The sequence below is a fragment of the Pelodiscus sinensis genome, chromosome 26 (assembly GCF_049634645.1).
Source record: "Pelodiscus sinensis isolate JC-2024 chromosome 26, ASM4963464v1, whole genome shotgun sequence".
In the NCBI taxonomy this organism is placed as follows: domain Eukaryota; kingdom Metazoa; phylum Chordata; order Testudines; family Trionychidae; genus Pelodiscus; species Pelodiscus sinensis.
This window is the reverse complement of record NC_134736.1, coordinates 6,770,336-6,784,627: the sequence shown is the minus strand read 5'-3', so window position 1 is coordinate 6,784,627 and position 14,292 is coordinate 6,770,336. Positions and strand designations below refer to the sequence as shown.

At 45.8% G+C, this 14,292-nt stretch overlaps 1 protein-coding gene across 4 annotated transcripts in view; it reads left to right on the top strand.

The window, feature by feature from the left end:
* Positions 1–14,292, top strand: part of ALG9 (ALG9 alpha-1,2-mannosyltransferase) — a 120,863-nt gene that overhangs the window by 2,436 nt on the left and 104,135 nt on the right. For all 4 annotated transcript variants that reach the window (XR_012897711.1, XM_075909429.1, XM_075909428.1 and 1 more), the window contains exons 2-8: positions 578–716; positions 916–1,050; positions 2,009–2,079; positions 3,555–3,643; positions 4,815–4,950; positions 5,469–5,556; positions 6,633–6,738. Coding sequence is in view for 3 of the 4 variants with exons in the window: in XM_075909429.1 (XP_075765544.1) it covers positions 578–716; positions 916–1,050; positions 2,009–2,079; positions 3,555–3,643; positions 4,815–4,950; positions 5,469–5,556; positions 6,633–6,738 (764 nt within the window). In the remaining variant the exon portion in view is untranslated. The remainder of the gene's footprint in view (positions 1–577; positions 717–915; positions 1,051–2,008; positions 2,080–3,554; positions 3,644–4,814; positions 4,951–5,468; positions 5,557–6,632; positions 6,739–14,292) is intronic.

Here is a 14,292-nt window from a genome sequence, read left to right as displayed (position 1 = left end):
AAAATGTCTCTAAAGGGTCCCAGGTTTGGTGAGGGTCAGTTAAACCAAGTAACTGTCTAAGAAGCAACATTTATTCGACATGTGGAAGGATAATACAACTTGAATTTAAATGTAATGAACAAGATGCTTGCCGTGAGTAGAAGCAGGATGTAAAGGAGGATCTGAAAGGAGGATGTAAAGAGCTGGAGACTTACAGTATGATTCAGTGTTCCCTCTAATTTTTTTCCATCCATGTGTGGAATCATTTTTTTCTGTGCATTGAGGCATGTGTGGATGTGCACCACCAATAGAAACACATGCTGCCAGCTGTGGGCGCTCTGCTAATCAGTTGGACAGAACCTGAATCCCAGCTGGGTGGCCACCCAAACATTTACCTTACAGGGGACGCTGGTGTGTTTTAAGGATTCTGAAGAGGGAGTACAAACATGCAGTTTCAGGTTTTTCATTGCTTCCCTGAGTATCTTCACTCCCTTTCTGTGTTTTATTTTGTTCTTTGTCACCTTGCTGCTCTTTATCCTGTTACCTTATCTGATATCATCCAGTCCAGTAAGTCCTGGCACTCTTTACTCTTTATTAGGCCAGCCGGGACCAAGGCAAGCCAGGTCTGGGCACCGGAAGGATCCACAGCTTTCAAGTGTCTCATCTCAGCCCGATTCTGCGCTGCCCTCTTGAGTAACATCTCTGATTGTGATGAGACGTTTAACTACTGGGAACCAGTGAGTGGCTTCTCCTCCTTACTAGAGGAATTTGGGTTTTTGTAATTGGTCTGCACAGATTCTTGTTATGAATTTGCCTACAGCTGCCTCATGCTGATCTGTATCCTCAACATATCAGTCAATTTATGCGATTGTTTGCTAATGGCTAAAGCAAAAACAAGTCCTCCTTTTAACCTGTATTTTTTAATGGCATTTGTAGATGCACTACCTCGTATATGGGAAAGGGTTCCAGACTTGGGAATACTCTCCAGTCTATGCCATACGCTCCTATGCCTACCTGTGGCTTCATGCATTGCCAGCCTTATTCCATGCTAGAGTTCTACAGACAAATAAGGTAAATCATTCGTGTCAAAATTTTCCTTGTAAAAAATCATCTGGAAGCAGTTGTTTGATAAACAGGGCATCAGAATTCTTATTTAGTGTGCTTGTGCATGCACATAGCTGTCTACATGGGTGCAGAAGGAGTATGATTAGTAGGGTTTGTGAACCGAAGACAGGCTAGAAGATGTGTGAAAGGTGCATCTTGAACATATTCAGGCCAGATCGCAGACCATGACATAAAGACTGAGCATTTCAAAGCAGTGTAAGGGGGTTTAGTCACAAGCCTGTTGTTAAACTTCATGGAAGATGTATAGCTGATTTTACTAGTATGCTCTGGAAATTTCATCCACTATTGCTTTGGCGTCCCTGCCATGGTTAGTATCTTTTTTTTTAAACACTTAATTTTGAAAATCAAAATACAAATGTCATTATGGTGCACTAATCATACAACACCTGATAACCTGCAGGGATGAGAGAGTGAAAAAGAAGCATTTATAAAAAACATGTTGTTAGGGTACCTATCTGCCACACCCCTTAGGTGCTCTTGTGTGCATGTGTTTTCACTAGGCAGACAGAGCACGTGAATATTTGGGATAGCTTTCCTTTGTAGTGCTGAAGTTAAAACTTCATTTCTCAGGACTTGAAAAAGAAGGCAGGCTAGCCCAAGGCCTAGTTCAGTGGAGTCATTTCTTTTTCACCGTTTTGCCAAAAACGACTTGGTGTCAAAGGGCCAGATTCTGTGCCTTTCAAGTCAGTGGGAACTCTGACATTGATCTCAGTGGGTGTAGGATTATGCACCACGTTACATGGACTTTGGCTCCATCGTTTAATAAGTAGATCTTGTGGGGTTCTCGCTATGGAAGTAGTTACTCCATAGTGCCTTAGCCTTTCTAGTTTTGCTCCACTGTTTACCAACAGGCACTTTGGTTCCCTCTATAAATTCAGTTTCTGACTCTGAATGTTTCTTCTAGGTTCTTGTCTTTTATTTCCTGCGATGTCTCTTGGCCTTCCTGAGTTGCATTTGTGAGCTTTACTTTTATAAGTGAGTAGACAAAAGTAGTGGCTTAGCAAATAGCCCAGTATGAACAACATGGTTGTTGCCACTGACAATGAGGGATGAAAATATACCTAAAACCCATATAAAAATGCCTGACGTGGATTATATTGCTTCACATTGAAAGCTGTCAAAATATGTATCCAGCAAAGATTCCTAGAGAAACATTGATTAGAATTCTGCCTCTGTGGACAAATTCTGCTCTGAGGTCCACTGAACAAGTTTCAACTCAGCATTTGGCTCAGGCTGTGCGCACAGCTCTCCCAGGGTATGTCTACACTACCACCCTAGTTCGAACTAGGGTGGTTAATGTAGTCATACGGAGTTGCAAATGAAGCCCAGGATTTGAATTTCCCAGGCTTCATTTGCATAAAGCTGGGCGCCGCCATTTTTAAATGTCTGCTGGTGCGGACTCCGTGCCGTGCGGCTACACGCGGCACGGACTAGGTAGTTCAGACTAGGAAGCCTAGTCCGAACTACCTAGTCCGCACTAGCGGACATTTAAAAATGGCGGCGCCCGGCTTTATGCAAATGAAGCCTGGGAAATTCAAATCCCGGGCTTCATTTGCAACTCCGTATGACTACATTAACCCCCCTAGTTCGAACTAGGGTGGTAGTGTAGACATACCCCCATTGACATCAGCAGAATTCCTGGGTAGGAAAATCAAAGCTGAGTTGTACTGGGTGTGTCAGAGGAGGGAAATAGGGGACTTGATTTTATGTAGGTGATTTCAGCTGAGATGCACTGGATAGCTTAAAATTTCAGTAGCATTCCTGTCTCCTTGCACTGTTGCTCCCATCTGAGCGGTTCCTTCAGTGGAGTTTGTACCTCCATAAAGCAGTAGCCTGAACATGCAATTAGCTGGTCTATGTGGGAAGTCTCTGCCTGCCATTTCTCTTTGAGCCGTCGTTATCCCAGTTGGCATCTCCATTGGCAGCAGTCTTGAGTATGGCAGTGATCATGACTCTGGGAAGCCTTTGGTATGGGCTGCTCATGGCTAGCTTCTGTGACTGGTATAACAGGCCTGATATACTCTGAAATAGCAACTACTGGTGTAACTGTACCAGTGCAAACCCCTAGTTCAAATACTGTACCCTGGTGAAGCACATGTGGACACAGGATACTGAACTCAATGGGCCACAGGTCTGACTGAGTCTGGCATTTCCTGTCTTCCTGAGATTCGTACAAGTGCAATTTACCCTGGTGAAAGCCATCTGTACAGTAGGAGTTTGAACTGGCATAGCTGTACAAGGGGCTAAAATCCAAGTTTAGATCATCCATAATCCCTCCCTCTGTTTGTCTGTAGAGGCTGAAGAGTGAAAGCCATCCAGCTTGGGATTCCCAAGAGTGGCTTTCAGCTCTGTATAGAATAGCTATTGATTCGTGCAAAGAGTTTTTTTCTCGTGTTCACAGGAGATGTTTCCATGACTCTATGTCTGATTTTTCTCTCTGCTTTCCCTAGGGCCGTATGTAAGAAATTTGGGTTGCATGTGAGCCGGCTGATGTTAGCCTTCTTAGTTCTCAGCACTGGCATGTTTTGCTCAGCTGCAGGTAGGTTTGCTCCACGGCAGGTGGAGCTCCAGGAAAGCCTGGAAAGAAAAGTTCAAATGCAGGTTTTTTTTAAAAGCATTACCTTAAAATGTTCCCATAACTCTATGCCCTGTGCTTGACAATTGCTTTTCTGCAGACTTTTCTAATGGAATGTCTGTCCAAAGAGCAGCTGTTATTCCAGATGTGTACCACCTAACTTGAAAGTTTCCTGTCTTTATTTGTTTCTGTAGTTATCCCCAGTCTCAGTGGAATGACCCAGGCCTTTCAAATCCCCTTGCTCTCAAACTGAGTCTTAGTCATTCTGGGACTATTTTCCTTATATGTTTTTGATATTTCCATGTGGGCCAATGGGCCACTATTAACCAGGGAGAGAAAAGGTGACATTTTGTGTTAGCCTGGCATTATAATGTGCCTTGATTTCCCCTCCCCCCGATTTAAATGTTCTTTGCCACACCAACCCTTGTAACCTGCAATCCAGTCTTGTAAAACACTGGAGGTAGGTGTTGTGTGCATGTGAAAGGATGCTTTTTGCAAAAATGGTAGTTGGAAGTCATTCCAAGCAATGGCTTCTTGCATTTGATGATATGGCCTCAGAAGAAGAGGAAGTATCACAGCTAGATGATATCTGAGATCTTCAATTTTGCACTGCCTTTATTTGCAGTGGCTTTCCATCACTGTTCATGGAATTCTCATTCATTCCCTGTTTATTTCCCTGTAATTCCACTTGGTTCCTAGAGGATCATGTCCAGGCAATCTCAGTCTCTCTTTGCCCTGTGAGTACGTACATATAATTTTCACGATTAAGAAAGGACACAGATGATAGAGCAAGTGTTGTGGGTAATCAAACATCTGTAAATGTTGGCATTCTGGCTGGGCTGTCACTGTGGAATGTTGGCATTTATGAGCAAAGGGATCTTGGAGGAAATATTTCTAAGCTTAATCTTGGCAGAATAGAGTGAGAAGGCTCTTTACTGGAGGCCTTTTGATGTGAAATTCTGGTACTGTCAAAACCAGTGGGAATTTTGCCATTGGCTTCAGCATAGCTAGGATTTCATTCCCAGTGATGACAGCAGACTGTGCTCTGTCTATTACAGAGCATGAAGTTGACCCTATGCAGTGTTTTTACCTATGTGAAATCCTTACTGACCACTATTTTGTTTTGTTTTTGTAGCCTTTCTCCCCAGCAGTTTCTGTATGTATACCACAGTAGTTGCCATGACGGGTTGGTATATGGATAAGACGTCTATAGCAGTGCTGGGAGTGGCAGCTGGAGCCATTGTGGGTTGGCCCTTCAGCGTGGCTCTTGGGTAAGGAGAGATTCTGTGCTTTTTAAGGCTGAGTGCCCACCTGTCTGGCTGGGAGGCTGTGGCACCGTTAGGAAAACCCTCCCATAACATGGTACATGTTACCCAGAGTCTAGGTGGCCTTTGTATATTATCTTCTCAGTGTAGTGCCGTGATGGGGAGTGGGCCACGTACAGAGGTTAATGTGCTTGCTACGGAATGGGCTAGCCCAGCCTGGATTTCTAGCTTAGGCCTTCATGGGTCATGCTTTAATATCCAGAGGCCTCAGGTTTGATCCCTGCTGCTAAGCTGCTCACAACTGTCCTGTTAGATTGACTGAAACAGTCACCTTGGAAAAAGGAACCATTTGATGAAAGACTAGCAGGGAGAAAGTTCCTGGCTTGAAGCTAATGGGAGAGAGTTCCTCCTCCCATTAACTGTCTTCCTCGGCCTGTGGGAGGGGGGAGAGCAGGTAAGGACTTGCAAGTTAATGTGATTACTAAATTGAAGAGTGTCCCTGATGCAAATATTGTCTTTGCCAGGCTGCCTATTGCTTTTGACTTCCTGATCATAAAGCGGAGGTGGAAGAGCTTCCTGAACTGGTGTCTGGTTGCCCTGATCCTGTTTTTGGTAAGTTCCTGTAGTAAAACACAACAGGAGGAGCTGGGCTGGAGTTGTAGCAGAGGAAGGGCTCATCTGCAAGGAACATCCTTTCAGAAGAATTGCTCGGTGTCTGTTAAGGTTCTTATTAACAGCTTAATATTCTCACTCTCTGCTCTTAGGAACATCTCTGTGCCTAGCTCACGCCTCTCATTCTTACAGGTGATTTCAAAGACAGAGAAATTGTGTAGCTTCCATGCAATGAGCACATCACCTCTGAGGACTGACTTCCCCTTGCTGCTCCCAGAGGCCTTTTAGTTTCTACTTGTTCCTCCCCTCTCTAGCTGAATCAGTCTAACTCAGAACTTGAAAGTCAGTCTCGTGTGCCTGTAGAGAGGGTGCAGGGCAGGTACAGTGCTTGTAACCTGATGCAGAGGGATGGAAAAAACATGCATCCTGGTGCTCAAAGCAGCACATGCCAATACTGGGTGCTGCTGCTGAATGCTCCGCCCTAAAGGCTGGTGGGGTTAATGAGATGCTGCTCAAAACCTCTGCCTTTGACCTTCACTGTCCAGTCTTAGCAGGGCAAGGGAGTAGCAGGGGCATAGGAACCAAACTCCCCTTCTGCTCTCGGCATCTCCAGTTCATGCTGCATGAAGAACTGCGTAACCCTGTGTGCTCCTGGAAGAAGCTGCAGCACTGAAAAGCTATGACTGTCCTGTAGGAGCCTTGTCAGAGCCAGGCATCATGTACCTAGCATTTGTGCAGTATGGGGGGAGGGATAGCTCGGTTGTTTGAGCATTGGCCTGCTAAACCCAGGGTTGTGAGTTCAAGCCTTGCAGAGGCCATTTAGGGATTTGGAGCAAAAATTTGTCAGGGATGGTATTTGGTCCTGCTGTGAAAGCAGGGGATTGGACTTGATGACCTTTCAAGGTCCCCTTCCAGTTCTAGGAGATAGGCAATCTCCATTATATATAAAAAAATGGGAGCTGGAAGGCTGTTTATTCTCTGTTACAAATATGGACACCACACAGTGATCAGGCCCTTGTTGATTGGGAGTTGGGAAAGCCACCAGTATTACGTGCATTTTAAATGCTTTGTTTCAGGTCCCCTTGGTGATTGTCGATAGCTATTACTACGGGAAGCTGGTAATCACTCCTCTCAACATAGTTTTATACAACGTTTTCACATCTCATGGACCCGATCTTTATGGTGAGTGTGTTATGACAAACTATTGGGATGGATTGTGAGGGCTCATTTCATTTGTGGCAGATAAACTTGAAAACTAATGCTCTGAATTTCTGCGGGACAAACCCACGTGTTTGTGATCCGGTCTGGATGCAAGGACGTCCTTCAGACTTTTCCTCTGAGCTCACTAGTGAGGCAGTTCCTGTCTCTTGCCACTGGATGTCTCTCTTGAATCAGGAATGCTGCCCACGTTTTATATTTTTATATTTCCTGTTTGTTTTGCTGAATGCTAAACTAAGTTGCTTTCCGTGAGTTTCTAGCTTTTGAAGTCCTGGTGCATCACAGAGACCTCACAGGATGTCACAGCAGCCTACGCTTCACAGTAAAGAACTTTTAGCAGCGAACTTGTTGGAGATTCAATTTTACAACATTGTATTTTATTTGTGCCCAATTTTGTAAGTTTCACATGCTCCCCAAGGTGCAGTTATGTTTTCCTCTACATGTTTCATGAGTGTTACTCAAAGTGATTGTTTGTAACAAAGCACTGCATGACTCATCATCTATCTGAATAATGTTGGTTACACTCTTAAACCAAAGCAAGACAGTGCCGGGGGAGTGTTGGTATCAAATGTAATCCTGTTTGTGGCTTTCCCATCTCTCCCAGATGTGATGCAGATTGCAGCCTCTTACCCCTTTCACTTCTCATCAGTGTTTCATGAACTCATGGGTTCCATGCTGTGGTTTGGGGAATCTTCCTGCTTCTGTGGTAGTGCATGAGCTTTGCTGCCATTCAGCAGAAGAGGGTTAACCACAAGGGCTTTTGCAGGAATCTGGAGAAAGACAAAAGGTTAATTAATTCTGCATGCTGCTGTTTGTTAAGGAGTCAGATGGGCTTTGGCTTTCCTCTGATCGCTGTTTATTTCTCTCAGACATAAGAATTGCTCCTGACAAATGATAGACCTTGGCTGTGGAAGAGGAACAATAATAATGTTTAGTCAGATATAGCTCTTGTTTTCTTTAGAGCTGTTTAGGGAGCCTATAACACCCATTTGCTTTGTGGTTGGTATGATAAAAATCCAGATCAGAAGACTGAGGGACAGAATAGGGAAAGCAATTTGCTCAAGATCACAAAGGAAGTCGGTGGCAGAGATGGGGTTAGATTTTGATCAAGGTGGCAAAAATTCAAAACAGATCAAAGCAGATTTCTTCACACGAGGTGGAATTAGACTGTGGAACTGATTGAAGATTTTGAGGCCTACACTTTAGCAATATCTAAAAATAGATTGAACATCAAGAACATCCCAAGTTGTCATAATTAATGATCACAGAAACTTTGGGAGGGTAATAAAACTTTTGATTTTAGGCCACTCTCTGTTAGAGACCTAATCGGGACCGAGGAGCAGGATTAGTGCTTGCCTGCCTAGCAGGCAGTTCTTACACCTTCCTCAGAAGCATTGGGTGCTGTCCAGTATGAGAGAGGAAGTTTAATAAGGACAAATGCAAAGTGCTCCACTTAGGAAGGAACAATCTTTTCACACATACAAAATGGGAAGCAACTGTCTAGGAAGGAGTCCTGCAGAAAGGGATCGAGGGGTCATAGTGGACCACAAGCAAAATAGGAGTCAACAATGTGACACGGTTGCAAAAAAAGCAAACATGATTCTGGGATGCATTAACAGGAGTGTTGTGAGCAAGACATGAGAAGTTGTTCTTCCACGCTACTCTGCACTGATTAGGCCTCAGTTGGAGTATTGTGTCCAGTTCTGGGCACCACATTTCAAGAAAGATGTGGCGAAATTGGAAAGGGTCCAGAGAAGAGCAACAAAAATGATTAAAAGTCTAGAAAACATAAGCTGTGAGGGAAGACTGAATGAATCGGGCTTGTTTAGTTTGGAAAAAAGCCTGAGTGGGAACATGGTAGTGGTTTTCAAGTCTCTACAAGGGTGTCACACGGAAGAGGGAGAAAAATTGTTCTCCTTGGCCTCTGATGATGGGACAAGACGCAATGGGCTTAAATTGCACCAAGGGAGGTTTAGGTTAGACATCAAGAAAAACATCCTGCCTGCCAGGGTGATTAAACACTGGAATAAATTGTCTGGGGAGGTTGTGGAATCTCCGTCACTGGAGATATTTAAGAGCAGGTTAGATAGACACCTGTCAGGGATGATCTAGACCAGGGGTGGCTAATCTGCGGCTCACGAGCTGTATGCGGTTCTTCCCCCCACTCCTCAAAGTGCGGCTTGCGAAGCCTCCCCCAAGGCTCATTTAGCAGCCCCTGCGCCCCTAGAAATGGGCTGGGGCCATTGCACCTCTTCCCACTGTTGCCAGTGAGTGCAGAGGAGGGAGGGACAGATCTCTGCTGCCAGCACCAGCCCCTGGCACCGCTTGTCCTCTGGGCTGCATTGCTCGGGAGTAGGGGTAGAGAGAGGCGTGGCCTGGAGCAGAGGGGAGTTATCCCGACCATTCCCCGGTCTGGGGCGGGGGGGGAAGGTGTCACGTGACTGGTGAGCCCCCAACCCATTTCACCAATTGCCTCTGGAGACTCCTATGTAATGGAAACTTAAGACTCTTTTTTAGTGCTGGGGTTGGGTTTGGCATGGGCCCATCCTGACCTTCCTACGCTAGCGTGCAAGCTATTTCCAGGGTCTTCTGGGAACCGATCCCTTCTGAAGTGTTTGTGCACAGAGATGCTTCATGTGAATAGAAGAGGCTTGGTGAAATGTCTGCCAAATGCTGTGTGACCAGGCGGGCGTCCTGCTATCTGTGTCGAAAGCTTTACAAAGTTTACTTGTAAGGAAAAGTCACCACCCAGGGAGAGCCAACACTGACAGCATGTGCTGAGCCTTTTCTGCACTTTCCCAGCTTTTGTGGAAAGGGGATAAAAATCTACTAGGAGCTGATCTTTAGCATCAGGATTAAAGGCTTGTTCTAGGCTCCTTGTTTCTTGCCTTCCATCTTCTGCTATCACTGGAGTCTGTCGTGGAGTGGCTGGGACTTTAAGGATATGTCTGCACTGCAGTTCAACACCTTTAGCTGGCTCATATCCGCTGACTCGGGCTCACAGGGCTTGGGCTCTGTGAAATTAGTGTAGATGTTTGGGCTCAGGCAGGAGCCTGCATTCTGGGAATCTTCCCCCTTGCAGTTGTATGCTCCTCAGCCTGAGCTCCATGAGCCTGAGTCAAGCTGATATGGGCCAGTCGGGAGGTTAGTTGGAACGTAGATCTTCCTTCTTTGAGAGATGTAGCCTGTTGTGTGAGCATAGGCTACATCCCTTCAGTGCAAAGTACCCGAGGGGGAGGCTGTTACACTCTGGGCAGACATATATGAAAGGGAACACTGGTACCCCCATTCTCCTTTAATTTGCTGCCTGCTCTATTTGCATTTTGATGCCACATCCATAAACGTGGTATCTGAACATGGTAGAGTATCTTCCTTGCTTACAAGCTGCAATCCTGCAGGTAAGAAGAGCAGGTTTTCCCCCTTTTCCCCCCTCTGATGGAGGCACGCAATGTAGTGAATATTTCTACTGTCAGTTATCCTGAGTCCTGTGTCCGTGAGGACAGCGGCTTATATGCGGATATCACTGATGTGTATTCTTGAGATGAACAGTTGGAGAGAATAATTAGCTGAGCAGTAAATTGACCCTGGCCCCATGGATTTGTCTGATGTGCTGTCCCATTTATGTGATGAGCTTTTGTTGTGACTTGTCATGTGGTGACACTTGGGAAGCATTTGGGGTTAGGTTCAGCCCTGAATGAATTCACTAGAGTTGCATCTGTTTGTTCAGCACCTCGTACAGTGGAGTTAAGGTCCATGGTGCTACAGTAGTACAAAGAGTAATATGAAAAAGCCTATTTTATCTGGCTCATTGAGTTTAAAAGCTGTAGTGGCCCCGGAATTGGAACAGGAGGCTGAAATTTTTTGCCTCTGGGATGCCCAGTAATCTCTGTTGTGGGTTCTCCTCATAGGTAGCCTGCTGCATCAGTGGTCCCTGCTAAAACCACTGCACAGTTCTCTTTCCTCCACTTGCAGCAGCTTTTCTCTCTTAATAGACCACTGCTAATCTGGATGTGGAGCAATGAGTCCATATGATTTGCATGGTTTATTCTTCTGTTTCTGCTTGAATGACCTGGGAGAAACCTTCCAATTCTTAGTCTTATGAAAATGACAGGATGGAAGCTTATTCCCACTGTTCTGTAGATGGGTAGTAGCTTCATCCCAAAGGACACTAACAGGAGCAGGCCTTGTGTGTGGTGGCCTTTTCAATGTTGTGCTGTCTCCAGTCACCTTGAGCCTCTCTGAATGACACAGATGAAGACATTTTGCACTGGGAGGCAGAGAGATGTGTAAATGTGAGAGGCGCCCCCCCCCCTCCTTCCAGTGACCAGACCTCAAGCTTGTGTTTCTACATAAAACCGTGCATCAGTGGGTCACTTAACTAGCCTGCGTGATACAATTATTCCTGTTTGATTAGGCTTTCTTTTCTGAGCCACGGCCGTAAATGTGTCCTTGGACAAGGAGAAAGGCTCCAGCTCTTACTCCTTAAGAGGGCAGTACAGTCACTTTGCAGCAAACTTACGGAAAGGGCCTCTGCATCAAAACACTGCTCCCGGCCATTTATCTTGTATGTTGTCACTGGAGTCTGTCATGAGGTGGCTGTGCCTCTCTCAGGGGAGCCTCGGCCCAACTTGCATCTGACCCTGGTTTTCCCCAAGGTCCTGTGACTATGGACTAAAGCAAGGCCTGTTGGGAAGAGAAACACCGAATATAATAGGCAGGCCCTGTTCTCTCTGGAGGACCTGGATAGAACAGGGCATCTCTCCACTGGAAAAAGCTACAGGTAAACCTCATTGCAGGAGGAATACCAGATAATTCGAGTTAGGGCTTTAGTTCGGAATCCCGTTTCACTGCTGCTTGTAGATGCGGGCAGTTACTTCCGGCTAGTCAATTTCTAAAATGGCGACCAGCCGGGAATATGCAAATCAAGCACGGGATATTTAAATCCTGCGCTTCATTTGCAATTTCGGTCACCCTCATTAGCCTCCCTAGATTGATCTAGGGGGCTAGTGTAGACATACCCTCAGTTTGAAGGATACTGTCCCCCGGCCTTGGAAGGTGGGCTGTGGCCATCTAAAAGATGGTTCATGGGATACAGAACAGAGGGATGAATTAAGCCAGCAGGGATGTCGTGGGAAGGTGGACTGGCTTTCCTGGGAGGTACTGCGTGTGTGTGTTAGAGGGTTATTAAGGCAGATCCCAGGAGGGGAGACTACTGGAATGTTGCCCACTGATGTGCTAGAACACTGGAAAGGAACACAGTCCTGTTGCAGAGAAGAAGGGCGTTTTGGAGAAGAGCTGTCCTCCCACCCTGCTTGCCCAAGATGCTCCATCCAGCACTGAAGTAGCGGCTCTCTGTTTGGTATGTTACTACACCTTCCACATCAGCATTGCGACTGCAGTATGGAATCCAGTAGCAACAGGGCTGGGAAGAAACCAAATCCTTGTTTACATACAGAGTTCTCTCCCAGGGAGTCTATTCACTGCTCTTGGTATATTGAGTATTCTTCCCACATTTCCTAAATGTGGGTGCCCCCCTGAAATCAGAATTTCCCTTTAAGGCTCCCTATTACAGGGTATAATAATTTCAGTTACCGTTTAACACTTACCTCCTAACTATCTCTTCATCAGTAGATCACAAAGTACTTTACAAAGAATGTAGGGTGCAGTTAGCTGGGGAAACTGAGGCAAGCTGCCATGTGCTAGCTGGATGTTAACTAACAGGCTTCAGTTATCACTTCAGTTCAGAGAGGTAGGACAGAAGCAACATAGTTTGTCCTGTTTTATACTGAGATTGGAAGGTCTTTTGGGATAGGGATTGTCTTTTTGTTTCTGTGTCCATAGAGCATCCAGCATAGGGGTGGACTATAATTTTTGTTGAGGGGGCACTTCAGGATTTTGGTAAGTGGTCAAGGGCTGCACTTTTCTGTGGAGCTGGTGTGGGGCCTGGGATGGATGTTCAATGCAGAAGGGAGCTTAGAGTAGGGAACTGGAGTGCAGGAAGGAGTGTAGGGTCTGAGAGGGGGTTGTGATCTGGAGTGCAGGGGTCTGGGAGGGGATGTGTGTGCAGGAGAGGATTCTGGCCTGGGGGAGGGATGTAGGAAAGGGTGTAGGCTCTGGGAGGGAGTTGGGACCTGGGGCGGGGAGGAGGGTACAGAGTATTTGGGTAGTGATCTGGGGGGCAGGGTCCAGGAGAGGGTGTGGGTACAGGAGAGGATTCTGGCCCAGGGGGGAGCGGGCATAGAAGTGGGGTGCAGGGTCTCAGAGGGAGTTGGCTGTGAGAAAGGACGGGGTGCCTGAGGCAGGCTCTGGCTGAGAGGTGCCTACCTAAGCAGGTCAGCTGTCAAATCTTCTCCCCTCCCCGCACTGATTTCCAACCCTCCCTCTGCAGCACAGAGAGTCACAGGGAGCAGCTTGAGCAGTGCTGCTCTGTGCCGCGGGTGGGAAGGCTGCATCCAGTCCCCAGGCCATATCTTGTCCGCTCCTGATCTAGCATCATCAGATCCTGGTCTTACAACTAGGGCTCCTAGGAGCTATGGTAATATAAATAATACTGTTTACATTTAATTCCCTTCTATGTTACAGGCTTTTCTCTTACTTGCATACCTCTTGAATGCCCTGGCGTTCAAAGGGGGCACTTTAGTTTCAAAGTTATCTATGTTCTGCATACATTTGCTGTCCCTTTCACTTTTATTATTCAAAATTATAGCCATCAGAAATAAAGAATCGTCAAACAGAAGTCATGGAAAGGGTTATTTATGTTGGAGGAAGGAATCCCACAGCCATTGCAAATTTGCTGCATGGGTAATTTTTGTGTGTTCATCCTTTCGGGTCTTTGTCACACATGGTGTCCCATGTTTGGGCTTTGGCAGGCTAAGGATAACACTCACCTAAGATTTCGAAGGCAATGACGTAGGTGAGTTGGGGCTAGAGGAGAATTTCTGATAAGCTCAATTAAAAAGAAATCACCACAAAATGTGAATTGCGTATTGCTGCGAGTGCTTCTGTGCTGATGAAAGTAGGATTCCCAAATAAACCTGAATTGCTTGGGCTTTGCGTTGGTAACTCCTGCTCCTTGTTTCTGACATTACAGTTCAACTTCTAATCATATTTAGTTGTACAGGCTGCAGAGGTGTCAGGTTTTCCTTGCTGCTTTTCAGTTGTCTGATTGATTTCAACACAGACCCTTTTTAAGTGGCTTTGATTGCAGGAAATTGCCACGGCATGTGACATATGTCACAACAGCACTGTGATTAAAGCCCCCGCGTGTCATTTACTGACTGATTGTGCTAATCATACCAAGAAAATGGTAAACGTACAGAGAGGAACTGGCATTCCCCACTGTTCAGGATTTTAAGCATCTTGAATTAAGAGTACAAACGAATGACAGTTGAACTGGAATTTGTCAGTTTGCATCCTTCGAAACTTGCAGCCAACAGCGTGTTGTGTCAGTAAGAGGGGTTGACTTGCTGCTGTTTACTGAATAAATGTGTTTGTGTCCTATTTTTAAAGCTTAAACTG